This window comes from Propithecus coquereli, unplaced genomic scaffold (genome assembly GCF_000956105.1).
Source record: "Propithecus coquereli isolate 6110/MARCELLA unplaced genomic scaffold, Pcoq_1.0 Scaffold331, whole genome shotgun sequence".
NCBI lineage: Eukaryota > Metazoa > Chordata > Mammalia > Primates > Indriidae > Propithecus > Propithecus coquereli.
The window spans coordinates 1,156,289-1,177,091 of NW_012148964.1; the positions used below are offsets into that span (position 1 = coordinate 1,156,289).

The 20,803-nt window shown below is 35.8% G+C and overlaps 1 protein-coding gene across 1 annotated transcript in view; it reads left to right on the forward strand.

Moving 5' to 3' along the window:
* Positions 1-20,803, forward strand: part of MAN1A1 (mannosidase, alpha, class 1A, member 1) — a 206,938-nt gene that overhangs the window by 103,362 nt on the left and 82,773 nt on the right. The window contains exon 6 of the mRNA XM_012650549.1: positions 18,304-18,398. Coding sequence (XP_012506003.1) covers positions 18,304-18,398 — 95 coding nt within the window. The remainder of the gene's footprint in view (positions 1-18,303; positions 18,399-20,803) is intronic.

Genomic DNA, 20,803 nt, shown 5'->3' on the forward strand with positions numbered 1-20,803 from the left:
TCCACCCTAAGTCAGTGCCTCTCCTTCCAGTTATGGGATATTAGCTACTTGTCTGAGCACCTGTAATGAAAGTAGATTTTTATGTAATAATGTGAGGCTCTCACTACTTATAACTGAGTTTCTAAGAAAAATTGCCATATTTTTAGCCTATAGGCAAACCATTTGTAAATAGGGGGCTACTTGAAATAGTCATTATATTGGAGACATCCACCTAATGAACTTAAGAAGTAGTTCTTATAGAATGGGAAGAATATGGCCCTTAAAATCTTGAATTCTGATTTCTTACACCCTGCTGACTCACTGTATTAGAGCAAAACCTTGTGTCACATTAAGATTTTTTTATTGATTTAAATAACAGAATATGAAATAAATGTCTTTTAAGAATCCCTTTAAATACAATTTTCTGGAACCATGATACACTGATTTTCAAGTTCACAGAATGTTATAAATTAGGGGAGGGATGTGGCAGGAGAAATTTCCTTCCTATTACTACAACTTTTTAACCTATTTTGGGTCTAAACACAGTGACTCCTCTGGTGAAATGTGGAGTTGTGCTTCTTACCATACAGTGCTTAGGAAGTCCAGATATGTAAATATTTATGAATGAAAAATAATTTAAAAAGTTGGGCATCTTTTTCCCCTGGAAAGATCTTTTACTCTATGGAGGAGAAAGTGGTTGGTTGATAGTAGAAGGGAGATGCTAAAACGTAGAAAAACACTTCAAGGAAAACAGTAAACTGCAATAGACACAGAAACAATTGGGAACATGCACTGATTGTTGACTTATGAAACGGCCACAGTCTTAACTCATTTCTTACCCCAAATTTGCATGTAGATTGCATTCCATTATAAACAGAGTTCCCATTTTAATGACCGGTTGGGGAATTCTGGCAGCTATGGTGAGAATGAGAATCAAAGATTTTATATCCGTAATAACTCATTTTCAGGTAAGGACACAGGCAAACTATTATCACCATGCAAGAATTTAGGCAATATTGTTTCCAGGATCCTTTCCTCATGAATCTACCAGAGAACAAGCTTCAGATAACCAAAAGACCACATATTGTTACGATGTCCAAAATGGGCACATCCATAGAGAAGGGGAATAGAATAGTGGTTGCCTAGGACTGGAGGGGTTGGGGGAAAATGTGGAGTGACTGCTGATAGACATAGAGCTCCTTTTTGTGGATGATGATAATGTTCTAAAATTGACTGTAGTGAATCAATTTAGTGTGAGTATACTAAAACCACTGAAGTGTGTACTTGATGAATTGTATTGTAAAAGTATCGAAAAACATCATAATTCTGAATTATAATTGAAAATATTAGTATGAGCATATGAGATATTTTATCTTAAAAGCATAAATATGCATATGTGTATGTGTCTCCCTTGAAAAGGCCTAGAAACAATGATGAAATCAGTAGGTATGAGCATCCCTAACACACAGATTGTGGCCTTGAATTAATATTTTCCACTAACCAAAGCTTCTTGAAGAAATGACTGAAATTGGAAATTAGTCTGAAACATCAAACCTCGTAACAAGGAAGCTAACAAAGACTTAGACTAGAGTAATAGCGAAGGACTCCAGAGCCAACTTAAAGAGGCTTCCACTGGCCAAAAATGAGAATTTCGGGTTTCAGGAAAAGTAAGAAATGTAACACATTAAAACCCATTAAGTATGTTTAAATTGATAAGCTCAGCCCAGGCTCAGTGGTGTATGCCCTGTAGTCCCAGCTACTCCAGAGGCTGAGGTGGAAGGATCACTGGAGCCCAGGAGTGTAATGCCAGCCTGGGCAACATAGCAAGACCCTCATCTCTAATAAAAAATACAAATAAATTAATAAGTTAATAATGATATTAAAAAGCAAAAGTAATTGATCACCTTCAAAGAATGACACAGAAGCAATTTATTACCTTGCAAACTGGTAAATAAAGAAAAAGAATCAGGCATATATTTTGCCTCTCCTATATGAACTGTAATACCGGTAACCAAATAGTAGATAAGCAAAGTGTCTCTTAAAATTATTCCTGCTTATAAATGAAACTAAAATGATAAAAGTAGAAAATCACCCATTTTTACAACCCCTGGTGAATTACGGGATCTAGGACATTATCATCAACAGCTGCTAACTTCTCAAAAGGAGAGCAAACCACGTTAAGTGCCTCCTGATAAAATATCACCTATTGTCTTGCCAAAGGGATAAAGTCTCTGAATCCAGCTTCCAATTTGTCAGAAATACAGTAAGAAGAATGTGTTGAACTTCACCACACATATACAACCAAGAAAACACAGAACGTGTCTCCTACAGTTCAAATGACCCAAGTTTGTCCCTATAAATTATAAGGAACAGAAAGAGAAAAACAGGGAGTCTATGGTTTAAAGTAAGAGGCTTAAAAGTCACAGTTTTTTTTAAGTAATCATGACTGTCTGTAGTATCTAATGATGCAGAATTGGTTGACAACATATAAAGAAAAGTAAGACTAAGATAATAAATGCCAGGGTGTGGTTACTTTTGGAAAGAGGGGAGGAACTATTTGATATGAAGGGACAGGGCACACACAGGGCTTTGAGGGTGACTGACAAAGTCCTGTTTCTTGATCTGGACAGTGCTTACTGTGGTGTGTGTCTTCTGATATTATACCCAGCTATACATTTGTGTGTTTGTGCTGGGGTGGAAGCGTTTGTATGTGTGTGTCTTTAAAATCTAAGTATATTTTTAAATAAATAATCTTTTAAGGATTATCCAGAAGTATAGTCAACCTTAGTGGAATCTATTTTAGATCTTGAGATCTATTTTGGATCACTCTCTCTTTTTCTAAAAGAACATTTAATGTATTGAGTTACCTTGATGTGTATAAATTATAGATTATATTTCAACATAAAGGAAGCATAATTCAAATATAATGTATATTTAAATAGTCTATATGTCTTATAAACATCCAGGTGCAGGTTTTTGTGTGGACATAAATTTTCAACTCCTTTGTGTAAATACCAGAGAATACTATTGGTGGATTGTATGGTGAGCGTGTGTTTAGTTTTATAAGAAACTGCCAATTTATCTTCCAAAGTGGCCCTACCATTTTGCATTCCCTCTAGCAATGAATGGGAGTTCCTATTGCTCCACATTCTCCCCAGTATTTGGTATTGTCAGTGTTCTAGATTTTGACCATTCTAATCAGTACATATTAATATCTCGTTTTAATTTGCATTTCCCTGATGACGAATGATGTGGAACATCTTTTCGTATGCTTATTTGCCATCTGTGTATTTTCTTTAGTGAATTATCTGTTAAGGTCTTTGTCCCATTTTTTTTAATAGGGACGTTTGTTTTAAGAGTTCTTTGTATATTTTAGTTAATGATTCTTTATCAGATATGTTTTGCAAATATTTTCTCCCAGGTTGTGGCTTACTTCCCCACTCTTTTGACTGTGTCTTCTGCAAAGCAGTTTTAATTTTATGGAAGTTCAGCTTATCAATGCCTTCTTTCATGGATTGTGCCGTTAGTGTTGCATCTAAAAAGTCATCACCAAACCCACAGTCATCTAGATTTTTTCCAGTGCTGTCTAGGCATTTTATAAAATTGTATTTTACATTTAGGTCTGTGATCCATTTCAAGTTAATTTTTGTGAAGGGTGTAAGATGTGTCTAGATTCATTTCTTTGTAGATATCTAGTTTTTCCAGCATCATTTGTTAAAAAGATTATCTTTTCTTCATTGTATTATCCTTTGATCCTTTTTCTAAAGATCAGTTGACTATATTTATGTGGGTCAATTTCCGGTCTCTATTCCATTCCATTATTCTTTTTTACTATTATCACACTGTCTCGATTACTGTATCTTTATATAAAGTCTTGAAGTTGGATAGTATCAGTCCTCCAACTTTGTTGTTCTTCAATATCGAGTTGGCTTTTTCCTCTTTGCATAAACTTTTTTTGTGTTTGTTTGTTCTTTGTTTGTTTTAGAGACGAGGTCTCATTCTGTTGCCCAAGCTGGAGTGCAGTAACTCAATCATAGCTCACTGCAGCCTTGAACTCCTAGGCTCAAGTGATCCTCCTGCCACAGCCTCCTCAGTAGCTGGGGCTACCGGTGTGCACCACCACATCCAGTTAATTTTTAAATTTTTTGTAGAGACAGGGTCTCACTACATTGCTCAGGCAGGTCTGAAATGCCTGGCCTCAAGTGATCCTCTCACCTCAGCCTCCCAAAAGTACTGGGAGTACAGGCGTGAGCTACCACGCCCAGCTCTGTATAAAGTTTAGAATCAATTTTCAAAACCTACAAAATAACATGCTAGGATATTTTTGATTGGGATTGCATTGACTCTAAAAATCAAGGTGGAAAGAACTGACATCTCGATAGTATTAAGTCTTCCTATTCATAAACATGGACTATCTCTCCATTCATTTTGTTGTTCTTTGATTTCTCTCATTATAGTTTTATAGTTTTCCTCATATAGATCTTGTACATATTTTATTAGATTTATACCTAAGTATTTCATTTTGGGAGGGGTGCTAATGTAAATGGCATTGTATTTTTAATTTCAAATTCCATTTGTTCATTGCTGGTATATAGGAAAGCAATTGATATTTGTATATTAACCTTATATCCTGCAACCTTGCAGTAATCATTTATTATTTCCAGGAGTTTTTGTCAATTCTTTCAGATTTTCTACATAGACAATTATGTCATCTGTAAACAAAGATAATTTTATTTTTCTTCCTTCCCAATCAGTATACCTTTTATTTTTATTTCTTTTTTTTTTTTGTCTTACTGTGTTAGCTAGGATTTCCAGTACAATATTGTAAAGGAGTGATGAGAGGGAATATCCTTGCCTTCTTCCTGATCTTAGTGGGAAATTTGCTGGTTTCTCAACCATATTATGATTATTCAAACGTAAATGTCCATTTGATTTTTCAAATATAAAAAGTTCAACCAGCACAAATTTAATATGCTGATTTCTTCACTTCTTGTAGATTCTAATCAATCATTGATAGATGAAGTTTAGCCAAGGTAAAAAGAATCTAGAAAGGTCTTAGGAAACCTTCTTAAATGCTTATTTATTTAAATTTTCCAATTTTCCTGAGGGATCTAGAAATCAAGAAATATTTACATATATCTACTACTTTACATTTCCTTCCTGTTGATTTTTTTATTAAGAACTTTAATGAAAAGAAGCCCAAGCTGTATTTCAAGAAAGTTGTATGTAAATTTTCTTCACGTTTAATAAAACCATACCTCATTTTAGGGATACTTCTCAGTTATAGTATTCTAAATTTATAGTATTAGTATAGCTCTCACTGTTGAAAAGGAATTGTTTTTTAAGTGTTTTTAACCTTGTATAATCAGTCCTATGCTAAAACAGTGTTATTTTATTTGTGAACTTCCACAAATAGATAAAATAGCTACTTCACATATAGACAGCCCTTTGGAACTGGATACTATTGTATGCTGATTTGCAACATAGTCTGTATGAAGAGAAAAAACTACTAAATGCTGTGTTGTGAACCAATAATTAGACTCTCAATGTGGTATAAAGTAGTCATAGGAGGTTCATTCTTGTCCTCATAAATTTGACCATATCTTTTCATTTGTATGCTATTAAATGACTTAGAGACATGACTTAATAATAAAATAAGCTCCTAAACAACAGCAGCAAGCACATAAAGACTGAAATTATGCAGTGATTATATGCCATTTGTTTAGGAATTGGCTGTCCTATTTGCTCTTAAATATAACAGCAAATGGAGATGATTATTAAACTGTGAATTCAGCATCTCATGGTTTAATCTCTCATACTATCTGCTAAACTTAAAGATTATTAAAGATTTTTGCTTTGTTCACTGCAGAAACAGTATAGTACCTGTGGTATTATACAAATATTTTGATTTAAGTATTGTTTCCAATTAGTTTATTTCCCATTCTTGTTGAATTGCCTGATTTCACATAAGTCAGCGGTTCTCACTGTGGTATGCATCAGAATCCCAAGGAGAGCTGTTTAAAACACAGATTTATAGGCTTCATTCTCAGAGCTTCTGATTCTGTAGATCTGGGTGGGGCCTAATAATCTACATTTCTTACAAGTCCCCGGTGATGCCAGTGCTGCCCATCAGAGGACCACACTTCGAGAACCACTGACCTAGGACCATGAAACCTCCCTCTCTACAATTAACAAAATTCCTTTTTTATTAATAAAAAGTTAGCTAAAAATATATATATACGCATCATGCTTTGGCTGTCACCACCGTTTAGGAAATCATGTCCTAATTTACAAGGTCAAGAATTGAGGGAAACATTTCTTCTATAGAGATCATAATAAAGCTCCTTTTCTAAAATCTTGCAAACATTGTATCTATCAAATGGAGCATTAAACCACTTGAGGTTTCATTTATATTAGGGAAAACTCCATTTAAATAAAGCAGATAAAAGAGCCCTCTTAAAATCTCTGAAGAATATGTGACACAAATTTCTGTCATTAATATATAATGAAGATGTTTAAAGCGCCTTTTGAAACCTTATTTCCTTAACATCCAAGATCCATGTCGGACTTCGCCATAACACTTTTGTTTTTATTTTTCTATCAAAACCCCTTTAAAAAGATAATTTCTTTTTCCCAGGGTTCTGAGTCATTTGTCTTCAATAGCATTGCTTTGGAGTGACTAAAATTAAGGCCAGAGTGACAATACCTCACTTTTATTCTATGTTAGAGCAAGTGAAATTTTCAGCATTCCCGTTAACTAGTGCATCGCTACTTGTGTAATGCTGAAGTAGCTGAACTCCGTCTTTTGTGCCTTGATTCTGTGCAGTTTATCCCCAGTCCCTGTGTGCTGCCTGGCCCCCGGACTGGACTGCAGACCATCCTGTCACTTCTGTCTCACTCCCCTTGTATCCTGCTTGCCTGTGTTTTCTCCACTCAGTACTTTGAATCTTACTTTTTTAAACACACAGTGCTGTTGTCCCTTTCTTTCTATGAGAACTAGTGGTTTTGAACAAATCTCATGGATCAGTTCCTTAGCTACTAGAATGATCCCTATCTGAATAATAACCTTCAAGATGTTGATCAGTCACAGAAAAGATGTCCGTATAATGTACATAAATCATATTAGGGGGAAAGTCAGCTTTGTCTAAAGCCGAATTTAAGATCTTCCAAAACACCTAGATGAAAACTTTCTTTACAGTTGTGTACAATTCTCTGTCTGTGTATCTGTGATACATTTGCCAATTTTATGGGGAAAAACTGATGGCAAGGATTTGTGAGATTACCTTGCGTAGCACTCACAGTATTATACTCGTCTTCATTTTCGTTTTGAAGAGGAAATGGAAGTTATTACTTGATCTTTTCCGGTGTATCATGAATTACCACTCTGTGGACATGTTCCCGGTGTCACACTTCAAAAGCAAGCGTTGCTGTGAGTCTTTGACCACAGTCATCATGTTGACTTACGTATTCCGAGTGCTCGTGCAGCTTGGCGCATGGCACCTGGGAACTAAATAAATATTTGTTGAATAAATGGATTGACATTTTAAAAAAAACTCAGTTATAGAAGACGTTCCTTTTCAGAAATTTGTAACTTAGGAAATTTAAACTATATTGAAACACAAAACATTAAGATATTACATGAGTGGCTGCAGTGGACAAGATAAACTGTTTCCTGTTGTTCTTTACATTTGCCTTTTAAAGAGGAAATGTCTGCCAAATTATTTCAATTCAATATTTTCAAAACTCTTTGAATGAGAAAAATAATGTGACATTTTGATATTCTGGTGATGATTGTTATTAATACAGGGCATTGTTTCATTGAATTGTTTATAGTGCTGTAAGAGTATAACTGTGATCTGTTAAAAGCAGATGCTGTGTTGTCATGAAATAGGATATATGAAAATATTTTAAAATCTCAATTTAAATGAAAAATATTTAAGATGCTTTCAATCAAGTTAACATAATCGAGGAGTCAGCAAAGTACAACAGATACACCCATTTATTCACATTTTGTCTGTGGCTGCATTGACCCTACAACTATAGTTAGTGAGTGAATGAATGTGTGAATGTCCTCTGACCAGAAGTTGTACTTACAAATATTTAACCTGAGGAAGTAGTTATGTATACAAATATGTACGGGGATGTTCATTCCACAGCTGTTTGTGATGTCAAAACAGTGGAAACCTAAAGGTCAACTAGTAGAGGACTGGCTAAATAAGTTCTGCTGTATCCTTATTACACAAGAACTACTGTACTATATAGCTATTTTTTAAAAGAAGTTTCAGAAATAAATCTATTGATATGAAACAAGAGTCAGCAAACTATAGCTCTCTGGCTAAATTCGGGCTGAGAAATGTTTTTGTACTACCAGAGACTATGAATAGTGTTTATGAAAGAAGGATTATAAAAGAAAAATAAATAAATAGAAAGGCTATGACTAGCAAAGCCTGAAATACGTACTGTCTAACCCTTTACAGAAAATGTTGTGTATAATATAGACTAAATTGGTGGGAGTGGAATTAAAACATTACAAAATAAGTATATATGGAATGATGCCATTTTTCAAAAAAAAATGCAATCCATACCATTTAGACACTTAAGATGTTAACAATAGTTGTGTCTGAGTAGACAGGATTAATAGGATTCTATATTTTTGATAAATTTTATGATGTTCGGTAATGAGAATGTATTCACTGTATAATAAGAAAAAAATAAAACTAATTTTGGTGTGGCGGGGGGCGGGAGAGAGAACTTCTCTGAGTTGCAAGGTGCCAAGATATGTTTCTCCATTTTGTAGATGAAGAAACTGAGGCTAAAAAAGGTTAGTTAACTTGCCTAGAGAAACACAAACATAAGACAAAAATAGCATTGCTGCCAAATTTTCTGTCCAGTAGTGTCGCCATTTGATAACTTAAAATGTTCATCCATCAGGCGACATATGGACTTTGTGCTCAAAGGCAATTTAGAGTTATCAGTGTATAATATACGATAAAGGAAGGTTATGCAGAAGTAAAAAGACACCAGCCTAATGGGATTAGATGCAAACCAGGTGGGTTTACATCTGCTTAAATAGAATGTAGGAGTAGCTTACATTGTATATTTTTTTTAAAAAGGAAACAAAACCTACGTGCACATAGTTATTCTGTTTACTTTGTGAATTTGCAAACTGTTACTGCTAAATAATATGGCAATTCATTGCTCTTTCACTCCTATAAATTGGGCACATGTCCCGAAGCTCACAAAAAGGGCACGTGTCCTGAAGCTCATGTCCTTTGCTATAAGATAGACACAGAAGAGACATTTGACTTCTCCTCAGGCCCTCTTGCAGACAACTGTTTACAAAATAAGCAACTTAGAAGGAGAACAAATACACTAAACAGTGAGAAGTCTTCTTCATAATGAACTGATTGCTAATAACAGAAAGAAGCAGTAGGACTACAGCAAGCAGACGTGATAGCTCAGTAGCTTTTGGACCATTTAGTGTGGGGACAAAAGGCCTAATATTCTTCTATTATTCCTGAGGGAACCACTATCTTATAGCAAAGAATGATGATAACTATTATTGCTCTTTAAAAAACTACTCGTGCATTTAATCATATTAATAACCACCTTGTAATTTGGGAGAATGATTCCCTACTCACATATTTAGAAACTGAGGCATAGAAGGGGTTCAGTGAGTGTTCAAGATTATACAGTCTGCATGTAACGGTGATGCTGAGTCGTTAGGATTACTGTACATTCACTAAATCAAAAAGCAGGTAAACATGGTTTTAAAACTGATATAAATTAAAAGGTTAAACTATAAATGTTATGATGCTCTTCAGAGGTGAGCTTCAATGAACTGGAAAAATTCACTAGCATAGACTGCCTCATAACTCAGAACTGTCAGGGAATCACAGTGTACAGCCATCCTTCAGTATCTGTGGGGGATTGGTTCCAGGACCCCTCGCAGATACCAAAATCCACACATGCTCAAGACCCTTATATAAAATGGTATATGTACATATACTCGTATATATTCATATACCCTATCCACATCCTCCCATATACTTTCTCTCTAGATTATTTATAATACCTAATAAAATATAAATGCTATATAAATAGTTGTATTATTTAGGCAATAGTGACAAGAAAAAATGTCTGTGCATGTTCAATACAGATGCAACCATTCTTTTTTTATTATTATTAATATTTTCCATCCATGGTTCGTTGAATCCACAGATGTGGAACCCAGGATACAAAGGTCCCACTGTACTTGCATAGATGAGGCTGTCATTTTTTTTCCTCATTCTTTTTACTGAACAAAGATTCTCAAGCCTGGATTTTGTATATTTTAAGTGATTTCTGATGTCTTCCTGTAAATGGAATAGTAACTGGAACAGCCCCCATTTCAACACTATGATATCATATATTAACCTCTATATGTGGATTCTGCAAATTCTATTAGAAATCATAGCCAGATAGAAGAATATGTGCTTTCATAATTCCATCTCTTTAGTAGGCATTATATCTCTTAAAACAAAGATGCTTTCCTTTTGATGTGAATTGTATGTTCAGAAGCTATTTGGCATATTTATATAATTTTAAATACTGTTCATTATTGTATACTGCATATTTTTCTAAATATCATGTTGGTGATTTTCTCATTTTTTTAAAGTAAATGGAGATCGAATGAGCAGCTTGACAACCCAGGTTTCAGCACTGTATAATGGCTTGGATTATCATGCTGTCATTTATTGTTCTTGCTGTTATTTATTGTTCTTGCTGTTATTTGTTATTTATTATTCTTGACCAGGTGTTTTAGGATTAGAATGTCTATGACAACGTGTGGTACACCTAGGGATAATTCTAAGCATGAGAGCTGTAGAACCACTGGATTTCCTCTCCTTTTTCTCTGTACTTTTAACTTTTATATTGAATGCGTATTAGAAGGACATATAATTTTCATCACATTATTTCTTACTCCCAGACCCCTCCTCATTTGTTTCTACAACAAACATATACTTCCTTCTTGAGGAAATGTTTTTTTTTTTTTTTGAAGGGCCCTAATTATTTCCCAAGATTTTCCTTCTATCAGATAGCCAATATAGTGCTTGTTAGTGTTGTCATTCATATATGTTTGCCTCTTACAACTCTGAAAACTTCCATAACCAGTGAGAAATTTTGCCTTTCTCCCAGCCCTATTTCTCATAACACTGATGACCCAGAAATCACTCCCCTTGTCATAAGTGGGAGTCACTAAGGTAATGAGTGTTGGAACTTCCTTAAGACATCTGATGTACTCTTTTAACCATCCCTTTAACTTCTCTCCCTGGTATTTAAGGCCATGAGCTTCTCTTACTCAATCTGTCTGTTTCTTTCTTACCATTTTCTAGACCCTATTAATCTAACCCTCTCCCTGCTCTCTATCATGAAAAGCTATGTGCTGCTTTCTATTTACCTACCCTCAAATAAGCACACACCTGCACCCACATAAGTGCCACCTCTCCAACCTTACCTCTCCCCTAAGACCTAACTCACTGTTTTTCATTCCCACAGTGAGCATGTATCACATAATCTATTCTCTACTTACATGTTAGTTTATGCTGTTGTTATATATTGTATATTTTATGCTTATATAGTTTTATGTGGCTGACTTGCCTTCCTGGTTGTAAGTTCTTTGAGATCAGGGATCTTATTTTGTCTTGTATATCTCTCTGTAGACCTTGGCACATGGGTAAACATGTATTAAGTGCTTATTAAGTCTTAAAACTATATCCTAAGAGCAGAAATTTCCTCAAAAAATGTCTTATCTAGTGTTCTCATTTTATGAACGAGAAAATTAAAGCAGTGAAATGACCTATCTTCATTGTGACAGATTAAGTAAGACAAGCTCATGGCCTTAAATACCAGGGAGACAAGTTAAAGGGATGGTGAGTAGCAAGCCCTGACCTAGAGCCCAGGGCTCCTGACTCCCAGTTCAGTGTGCCTGTCACCAGGCGGCCTTCACTCTGGCTGGTGCGCAGGGAAACACTGCCAGGAGTAGGTGGCGTTTGTTGCTGTGCACATGGCTAGTGGTGATATGCCTGCCCTGAACAACAGCCTGAAATTCTCCTCAGTATTTCTCCCCATTTTTCATCTTGCCCTCTTAACTTTATAAAATACTCTCGGCTCAGGGACTAGGAAATGAAAAAAAAGTCTTCTGTCAGGAAAAAATCAATATCAGGATACAATTTTACTCATTCATTTATCAACATTTATTCATTTTTGACTAGGGGATAGTATAAAAGCAAGCTCTTTTTAAAATTTTACTGCTTATTAATTTTTTCATGAGAATAAATATTTTTAAAAAGCTAGATAAATCTATTATAAAATATCTACGCACTAAAACATTCTACATTTAGGTTTTTTAATTATACTTATAATCAGCAGTTTTTTCCTTTGTTTAAATTTTGTGCTTTCATGTATTAGTAGATGCAAGTCTAAGAGAGAGTTATATTGATTCTTCTTGGTTATAACCCATGGTTATTGGCAGGTTAGCGTGCATGTTCTTTTTATTTTGAATAAATAAGTTGCTTTTATTTTTTGGAAAGATGACATTTTTTTCATCTAAATTCCTGAAGGCTAAAAATTGAATTTTGTTGTATGGAATCACAGGGAAGAAAAACAATTGACAAAAGCAGTAATCTAATTAAATGTATCATTTTTTAAAAAAAATGTGGTTCATATTGCATAAAATGCCTATGCACTAGAACGTTCTACATTTAATTCTGTTAATTAAAAAAGACAACTTCGATTTTAGGTTTCAATCCATTAAAGAGAGAGAGTGGGAAGATTAGAAAAAAGCAGGAAAGATGTGTGCCCACAGGGGAGAGTCTCTCTGGTTCAAAAGGGTTACATGTATCTGAGATGCAGGAAGCTAATGTTCACCTGGCTGTCAGCAACCATCCCACATCAGAGCATTTTACCAGGAGAAAAGGGCTTCTCCGGACCCCAGTTTCCTCGTCTGTATGACAGGATTAGAGAACTAGATGACACTGGATGTCTCTTCCAGCTCTAAATTTCTGCTGGATTTATTATTTTTACATATCTTTATTCTGATATTTAAACTTTCTGAGGTTCCACTCTAAATTGAAAAGCCAGAATAGCTTAGTAAGTACTTACTAATTGAGTGATTGAATTTAGCCCATAGTATGTGCAAGTTAATCAACTCAGCTAACGATATATGGGTTATTTTGGTTATTTTCAGCTAAAGATATTTATCTTATCAGTGGCATCTTGTGCTGAAAGCTTTCTGTAGTGAAAATGAGTAACAGGTAAACTCTGCTTATACTAATGGAGAATTAGTGTTTGATAGTTTACCAGTGAAGTTTTCAACATGAGCATTTGAAGAAAGGCTTTGATATTGATTGTGCATTTCAAACTGAAGCACGTCTGAACTAAAAATGTTTCTTTCCAGAGCCATCTGTTCTTACTCATTTCTTTTTTCCTTACTCTTTGCTCTGACATGTATATATTCTTATATAGTTCTTTAGGGAACTGCAAACTAGAAAAGCAAAGAAAGCCATACATCTTGTTTACAGCCTTGTCTAATACTATCTGTAAGGGTAAAGTTTATTTGATAGATTTTATATTTCAAAGTTTTTAAAACATTAATCAAAAACAGCAATACGACTGTGATGATATTACTTAAGTGTAATGAAAACATACAATTTTGATGTAGTTATTTTGAAATTCATAACTTTAGGCCATAATAGTTCTTATTTGAAGTTATTTATTAGTTACATACTTGAAAGAGCTATTTCATCATATTTTACCACCCTTCTTTCAGCAAGTTATATTAGTTCTGACTTTTGCTATGAATGTAATCAAAATCTCTATAATGCAAAATCTTTTAGAAGATTCTTCCTGGATCATAAGATGTCAGCCCATCTTTAACTGATTGCTGGTTGTACAAAAACCCTATTTTCTTTTAATGATCATTAAAAAAAATGTCTTCTATTATCAGTAGGGATTACATTTTATGACTGTCATTTTTCATTTTGGCCTCTTAACTTTATAAAATCCTCCCTACCAAATATAGGTACCAACAAACCCTGGGAACCAAGATTGACTAAGAATTGGGTGGCAAATTAACACTTCCTGTCTTAAAAAATGATATTCACCTTGCTTTTTTGCCAGCCACATTTTGGTACTAGTTTTGTGGCTTCTGAATACTAATTTTTCCAGTGATAAGTCAAAAGTAGGAATTATCAGCCCTTCTCTTCCATTTTAGTGGGGAAACTGAGAACCAGAAGTATCAAGTGACCAGCCCAGGACCCAGGTCTGGTGCTCTCTCCATCATGCCTGTCCCAGTTTGCAGGAGCACTGAAGTACCATTTAGTGTACTTTTTGTAACAATGTGCTGTTCCGCACATCATCTAAGATGTGTTAGTTAAAACATAATTGCCCTTTAGAATGATTTGTGACATGTCTCCTTCATGCTTTTAGCAATATTAATTTTATAAGCTAGTTTTATTACATGCTCATCATTTTAGGTAGAAAGATGTTCTCTTTTAGAATCTGGATTCCTCCTCCAGTAATCTCTCATCAGATCTCAGGAGGAAAGAACAAATCAAATACTGAGAATTGAAATTGATCCAGTCTCACGTATGATTTTATTTAAAGCATCAATGGGTTAATTAATGTTTTTATCCAAAAATATTTTATAATTGAGTCCAAGATTGAGAATACTTGCAATTAAAATAATAATTACTTGCAAATAATAGCAACTAGTAGAATAGGATAGAGCACTATGCAAATACTTAATGTCAATGGCTTCTTATCACAATGCCCCAGGTATGTTAATTAATCTTTGATTCATTCATTTATTAAATGAACATTTATTGACAGCCAGATGTTTTGCTGGATGCTGGAATAAGACAAAGTCCATTCCCTCATTGAGCTTATATCTAGTGCAGTTGTCAAACAATAAACAAGTAAGCAAATAAAATAATTAGGATGTGATAAGTAGAGGGACAGAAATAAACAAGCTTATATGACAAACAATAAATGATGGTGGCCAACTTTGTGTGGGGTCATTAGTAAAAGACCTAGCATAAGAGAGGACATATAAACAGATTCCTGAAGAATGAGCCAGGCATACAAAGAGCTAGGGAAAGAGCTTTGCAGGCAGAGCAAACTGCACGTGCAAAAACCCTGAGATGGGAAAGAGCCACTGTTTTCCTACATGTTAACTGAGAATATAAATATCTTCCCACCTGCTACTCACAGCACTATGGTAATATCAATAAATTTAAATAGCTAATTACTGGGTTGGAGATATATAATAGGCAGTGAAGGAGAAATTGAGGTCTTTTTCTCTACTTTTAGAAAGAAAAGAAAATTATTAGGAGATACTAGAGAGGACAGACAAGAAAACATTGAGATCTATATCTCACCTTCTATAATCAAATACTGCTTCGTGTGATACCAGTTGTCAATGTGGGAGTTCACAGAAGGCGAGGATCTTGCCCTGGAGTTGAGACATGATTTCGGCCTTAAAAAATGGGTAAATTTGGATTGGCCAAAAGGAGGCAGAAGAGGGTGTTTCAAAAGGAGAGAACTGTATAAATACAGATGCTAATAAGATGGACTGAATTGCATGAATGCCTGAGAACATGAAGACTCAAAAGCCTGGAGCCAGAGCAGTCTTTGAGGGAACAGGGGATGATAGACAGGTCTGATTCATAGAGGCGGTTGAAAAGTCAGTGGAACAGTTTTGACCTAATGTTTTAGACAACAGAGGGAATCATTATGGTTTCCTGAACAAGAAAGTTGTATGGTAAAAAGAGAAAATTGGTAATATAGGTACAGATTGATGGAAACAAGGAAAGATTATGGGAGGCTAGATAGGAAGGCCTTCTTTTTTATCATAAATTTCATTGTACCTGGTGATGAGAACATAGTCTATGCTTATATCAGGGAATGAACTATATGCAAGACATTTCAGAGGAATTAACAATGATACTTGGTGACTGAAGAGCTGTAAATCAAAAGTCAAAATGCCTGCTTTCTCTAGTGCAAGAGACCAAACAATAACGTCAATGATGGAACTGGGGAAATTTTCCTGAAATAACTTTAACTGTGTTGGACATGTTAAGTTTCAGAAGACAAGACCCCAAACTGTGATGTGTGTACACAGCTAGAAGTAAAGAAGTAGAGCTAAAATGGAAAGTTAAATTCCGGAATGCAAATAAGTGGTGAGAGGACTTAGTTCTTGAGAATAAATGCTCATGATTAAGAATATATATGGGGAGGGGGATGCAGGTGGAGAATAACACACAGAGAGAGACAGACAGAGAGGGAGAGACAGCGAGGGAGAGAGAATATGAACCTAAGTAGGTAGAAGGCACCAAAACAGCTGTTGGATAAAAGCCAAGTCCTTGGGGCACCACTATTATCATTATCACCATAAAAACTATGACTATCCTTTAAGAGTTATTGCTATGAGTCTTTAAATATAATAACTTATTTAATTCTTTCCACAACCTTTAAAAAGTAAGTGTTATTGTTATCTCCATTTTATGACAGAGAGATTAAGCAACTTGCTCAAGATTGCCCCATTTGAAGACATGGAGCTGAGATTCAAACACAGGCCTTGTGCTTCAAAGCATGAGCCCGTAACTCCCGTGCCGTATGGTTATATCCAAGGTGGTGTTTTAATTACATAGTTTAACTTCTGTCTTATGTAAGTTTCTTGAAAAGGAGTTAATTAACAGTTTAAGAAGTTGGGTAGAAACCGGAATGTCAACAGATGGCTGGGTAGTGAACGGATAAATCCTTACAACAGAAGACAACCTGGAATTCTCTAGAGTAAGGCAGAGAAAAGGAAGGAAGAATGTACCCTTTGCTCTATTTCTTCTTTCTCCTCTCTTTCCATACACTGTTAGTGGCTGATACAGGAAATTGTCCTCTCTGATGAAAGTTACAATAATAATTTGTGGGGAGAATGGCACCTCTGGTTTTTAGCACTTTCTGTATACTACAGATGTATGTCTTCATTTGCATACAAGGAATGTCAATTTATCTAAACTGATTGTCAACCAAAGTTTTATACTGAAACTCATTTCTTTCTTAGCTCCCATTACTAAATGAGAGTTGGATTCCAAAAGACTAGGGTTTGGGAAGTAGCCTCAGGATTGGTATTACTGGATCACTTTCAGTGAGGGAGCCCAAGTACCTAGATCTCTCTGTGGGCAGGCTCAGGTCTTAGAGCAGACTTGTGCCCTGGAACCCGTCCCTCTGGAGAAGCCACATGTGACTTCGACAGTTGCTTTAAAGAATGCATCCCCAGGGCTGAGAGAGAATTTGCTTCCATTCTCCATGGTCTCCAAGGTTCCTCCGACCTCTCTCACTTTCCCTTTTTTTGAGGAGGAGGCAGAAGGAAGTAGTAAGCTCCCAGACCACCATGCTCAGTCATGTGGCTTCTAGGAGAAGGAACCAGGCACCTGCCTGGTGCCCTGTTCCTTGTTCATTCTGCAGGCCCCCATCTGCCACCTTCAGTGCTTGCACTGACTCCCCAGAGATTCCCCGTTTACTTCCCATGCCTCACCCCAGTGTCTGGTATTATGAACCCCAGTAAAATGCTGCACACAGTCCTCATGTAAATGCTATGTCCACCATATAGCCTTATTGAACTCAGCTAAATACCGACAGGATTTCATCTCCTGCTCTCATCTCATTTGTGTTCTAGATATGTATGTGCATATATTATTTTCCCTACTGGGCAGAATCTGTACCTAATTTGACTTTATATTTTCATATCTCCTAACTTAGCATCAGAGAAAGTGAAAGCTGCAAGGTGCTGAGAGGATATAGATTACTTGTGATAATATGTCTTTTTAAAATTTCTCCTTTCTCTGTACCCTAGTAAATAACTATGCTGACTTGAAGGTGGGTTAAGACCAAATCTCCTGATTCTCAGTCCAGGACTTACCCTCCAACAACAGGGTTCTCCCCCTGGCTTACACATTGAAATCACTAGGTATTGCTTGTGATACTTTAAAAATCCTGATGCAGGAGCCCCAAACCATAGAAACGAGAATCTCAGGGTGGGACCCACACATCAATAGTGTTGAAGTATCCCCACATGATTCTAATGTGCAACCAAGATTGGGAATAACTACCCCACAGTGTGGTGCTTCCTGGACCATTCTTGCTTTACTAGGTAATTCTATTAATTTGAAACATTCTTTTTAAGATAATTAAAATTTTAAAGTGGAAAAGTGCTAACTATGAGATAATGGTATAGTACATTTTGTTTTTGCTTGCAAACATAGCTTACTTAACTGTTTAACTTTGCAGATATTTCGAAAGAAAGCAGTGGAACTTGGGGTAAAATTGCTACCTGCATTTCATACTCCCTCTGGAATACCTTGGGCATTGCTGAATATGAAAAGGTAAAACTCTTCATTTTCCACAACATATTTTAAGCTGAAATATTGGAGATTGTTGCCAAACGAGTAGATAGTATATGGATAATTACTTGTATGATGCCAGTGACAGATGGACTCCACTGGGAGTCTTGAGATCCTCCTTGTGCTGGAAGCTATTAGCTTGTCTGTGTTCCACAGCCTCAGGTGGATCCCTGTCATGGGATAGCATGACCCCACCAGAGTCATTCAATGCAGACATGATTTGAGGTTTTCCCTGTTTCTTAATGACATTGCATTGGTGATGCTGTCTCTCTCCGTAAGTACCAAGAGCATTCCATTATCTTTTAAGTTGCTGTCAAAGTGTTTCACTTCCAAGGAAGCAAATTCTTCAGAGCACTAACTATGCTGAGCTAGTAGTAAGAGATACTATAAAGAGGCAAAACTTGGACTAATCAGATTGCCCATACAAGGAGCTGGTGTAACAGACTGGGAGCATGTGAGGCTGCCCAGCCCACAGATGTAAGGAGAGAAGGCAGATGATCCACTGACGTGGGTCAATCCAACTGTCTTACCCCCTGCAGGTGGAGAACCCTAGTATGCCAAGTCCTTGAGGATGTGCCCCCAGTGAAACACCTTGGCTGAACAGACTTCCTGGTATTCTCCCAGGGAATAGTTTGAATTTTCATGATAGCTTAAGCATTTCATTAATAAAGAGCTTTGTCTTAAGCTTCCTTCTTAACTTTCTTCCCCATAAGTTAGTAATAGCATGTGTCTCTTTGTGATAATGATGATGGTGGTGTTGATAGCTGTTATCATCATCATAAAATGTGATAGGCTCTTTACTCAAATTACCACATATAATCCTTACAACAATCCACTAAGGTCAGTACTCCATTTTACTAATAGGAAACTCTAGTCACAGAGAAATTAAGTAATTTGCCCAACATCATACAGTAAATAAATGGTAGAGCTAGAATATATACTTAGATGTTTGTACACACATTGACGGAGACATACAAATGAAAACGCTTTCTTGTTTTAGACACACCAAGAAGACATACAGAGTGCTTTGGCAGGATTAATGCACATTTCTTCTTAATTATGTATTTTACTGACATTCTGCCCTAAAATTAATCATGAAAAATTATGAAATTAATCATGATTTTATTATTTTATTCTTCTCTTAATAAATAAATTTGTGAAATGTCATGCTTTGTTTTCATTTGAATGTTATATGGGTATACCTTGAAATCATCCTGTACCTGTCTGTAAGAGTGTGTGTGTTTGGGAGCAGGGTGGGCGTGTTGAGGCAGCGGGATGGGGAGAGTCCACACCTCTGGGCCATGTTAAATTGAGGTAGTTCCTTACTGTATAATGTGATGTCTCAGGATCTCTTTTTCTCTTAAAGGAGTCCAAAGACTGAATCTATCAGCTTGACGATCATAGCATATGCTGTAGAGTCTTAAGGCAAGGGAGGGTCTGAGCTGGGCTTGGAAGCAGCTTGGTGTTTGTTTGGAGGCCCATGAGTTTTTTATTTGGCTCATGCAGACTTTCTATATTACTTTCTATATCTTCAGACTTTGTATTTTATAGATAGTATTCTTACCAAGGTACTACTCTCTTACTTAAAACAAAATGTGGTCACAAAAGTACTGTGCATAATTCACTCATTTTTTTCCTACCTGCCCACTGAGAAAAATGATCTGGGCATAGTAGTACACTAAACTAATTGGTTATCAAGAGACCTGGTTCTAAATCTTTTACAGCTACTCAGGGTTTGTCTTTGGAGCAGTCACTCTTCAGGCTTATTTGTAATCTGGAAAGTAGGCTAATTCAGTAGTCATTTTGTGAAACTTCCTGAATTCACAGACCATGCACGCTGACATTCTGGTGAAACATGGCCCTCTCCTTATAAAATGTATACTCCTAGTACGTTAATTTTTGTATAATTTCCAAAAGCTGACAGTACAATGGAAGCCTACCTAGGACCTAAGAACCCCAGATTTAAAATCCTGGAGAAGATTATGGCTCCAGCCTTCTACTGAAAGATTCTCTGAAGCTAGTTCCTATTGCTTCCTGGAAGGTAATGAAATTGAATGAAGGCCTACTAAAACTAATAGAGAGAGGTATGGACTACATCTTTGCAAAAGTGAGTCAATTATTGTAAGATGCTGATATCATTTAAATAGTTCTGGCCTCTCTTGAAATATATACAAGAAATTGGATTATTTGGAAGTATGTTTAACTTTACTTAGTGTTTATTTCTAACAGCCAAGTGGATTTTTCCTTAATTAAATCTATTCCTGGAGTACTGTGGAGATATTTTTCAGTACATAAAGGAATACTTAGCTATTAAGTACTAAATCCTCTATTATCTTTCATGTCTATTTCTGTCAGGAATTCATTAACTGGGGCATTGAGGTTTTTTT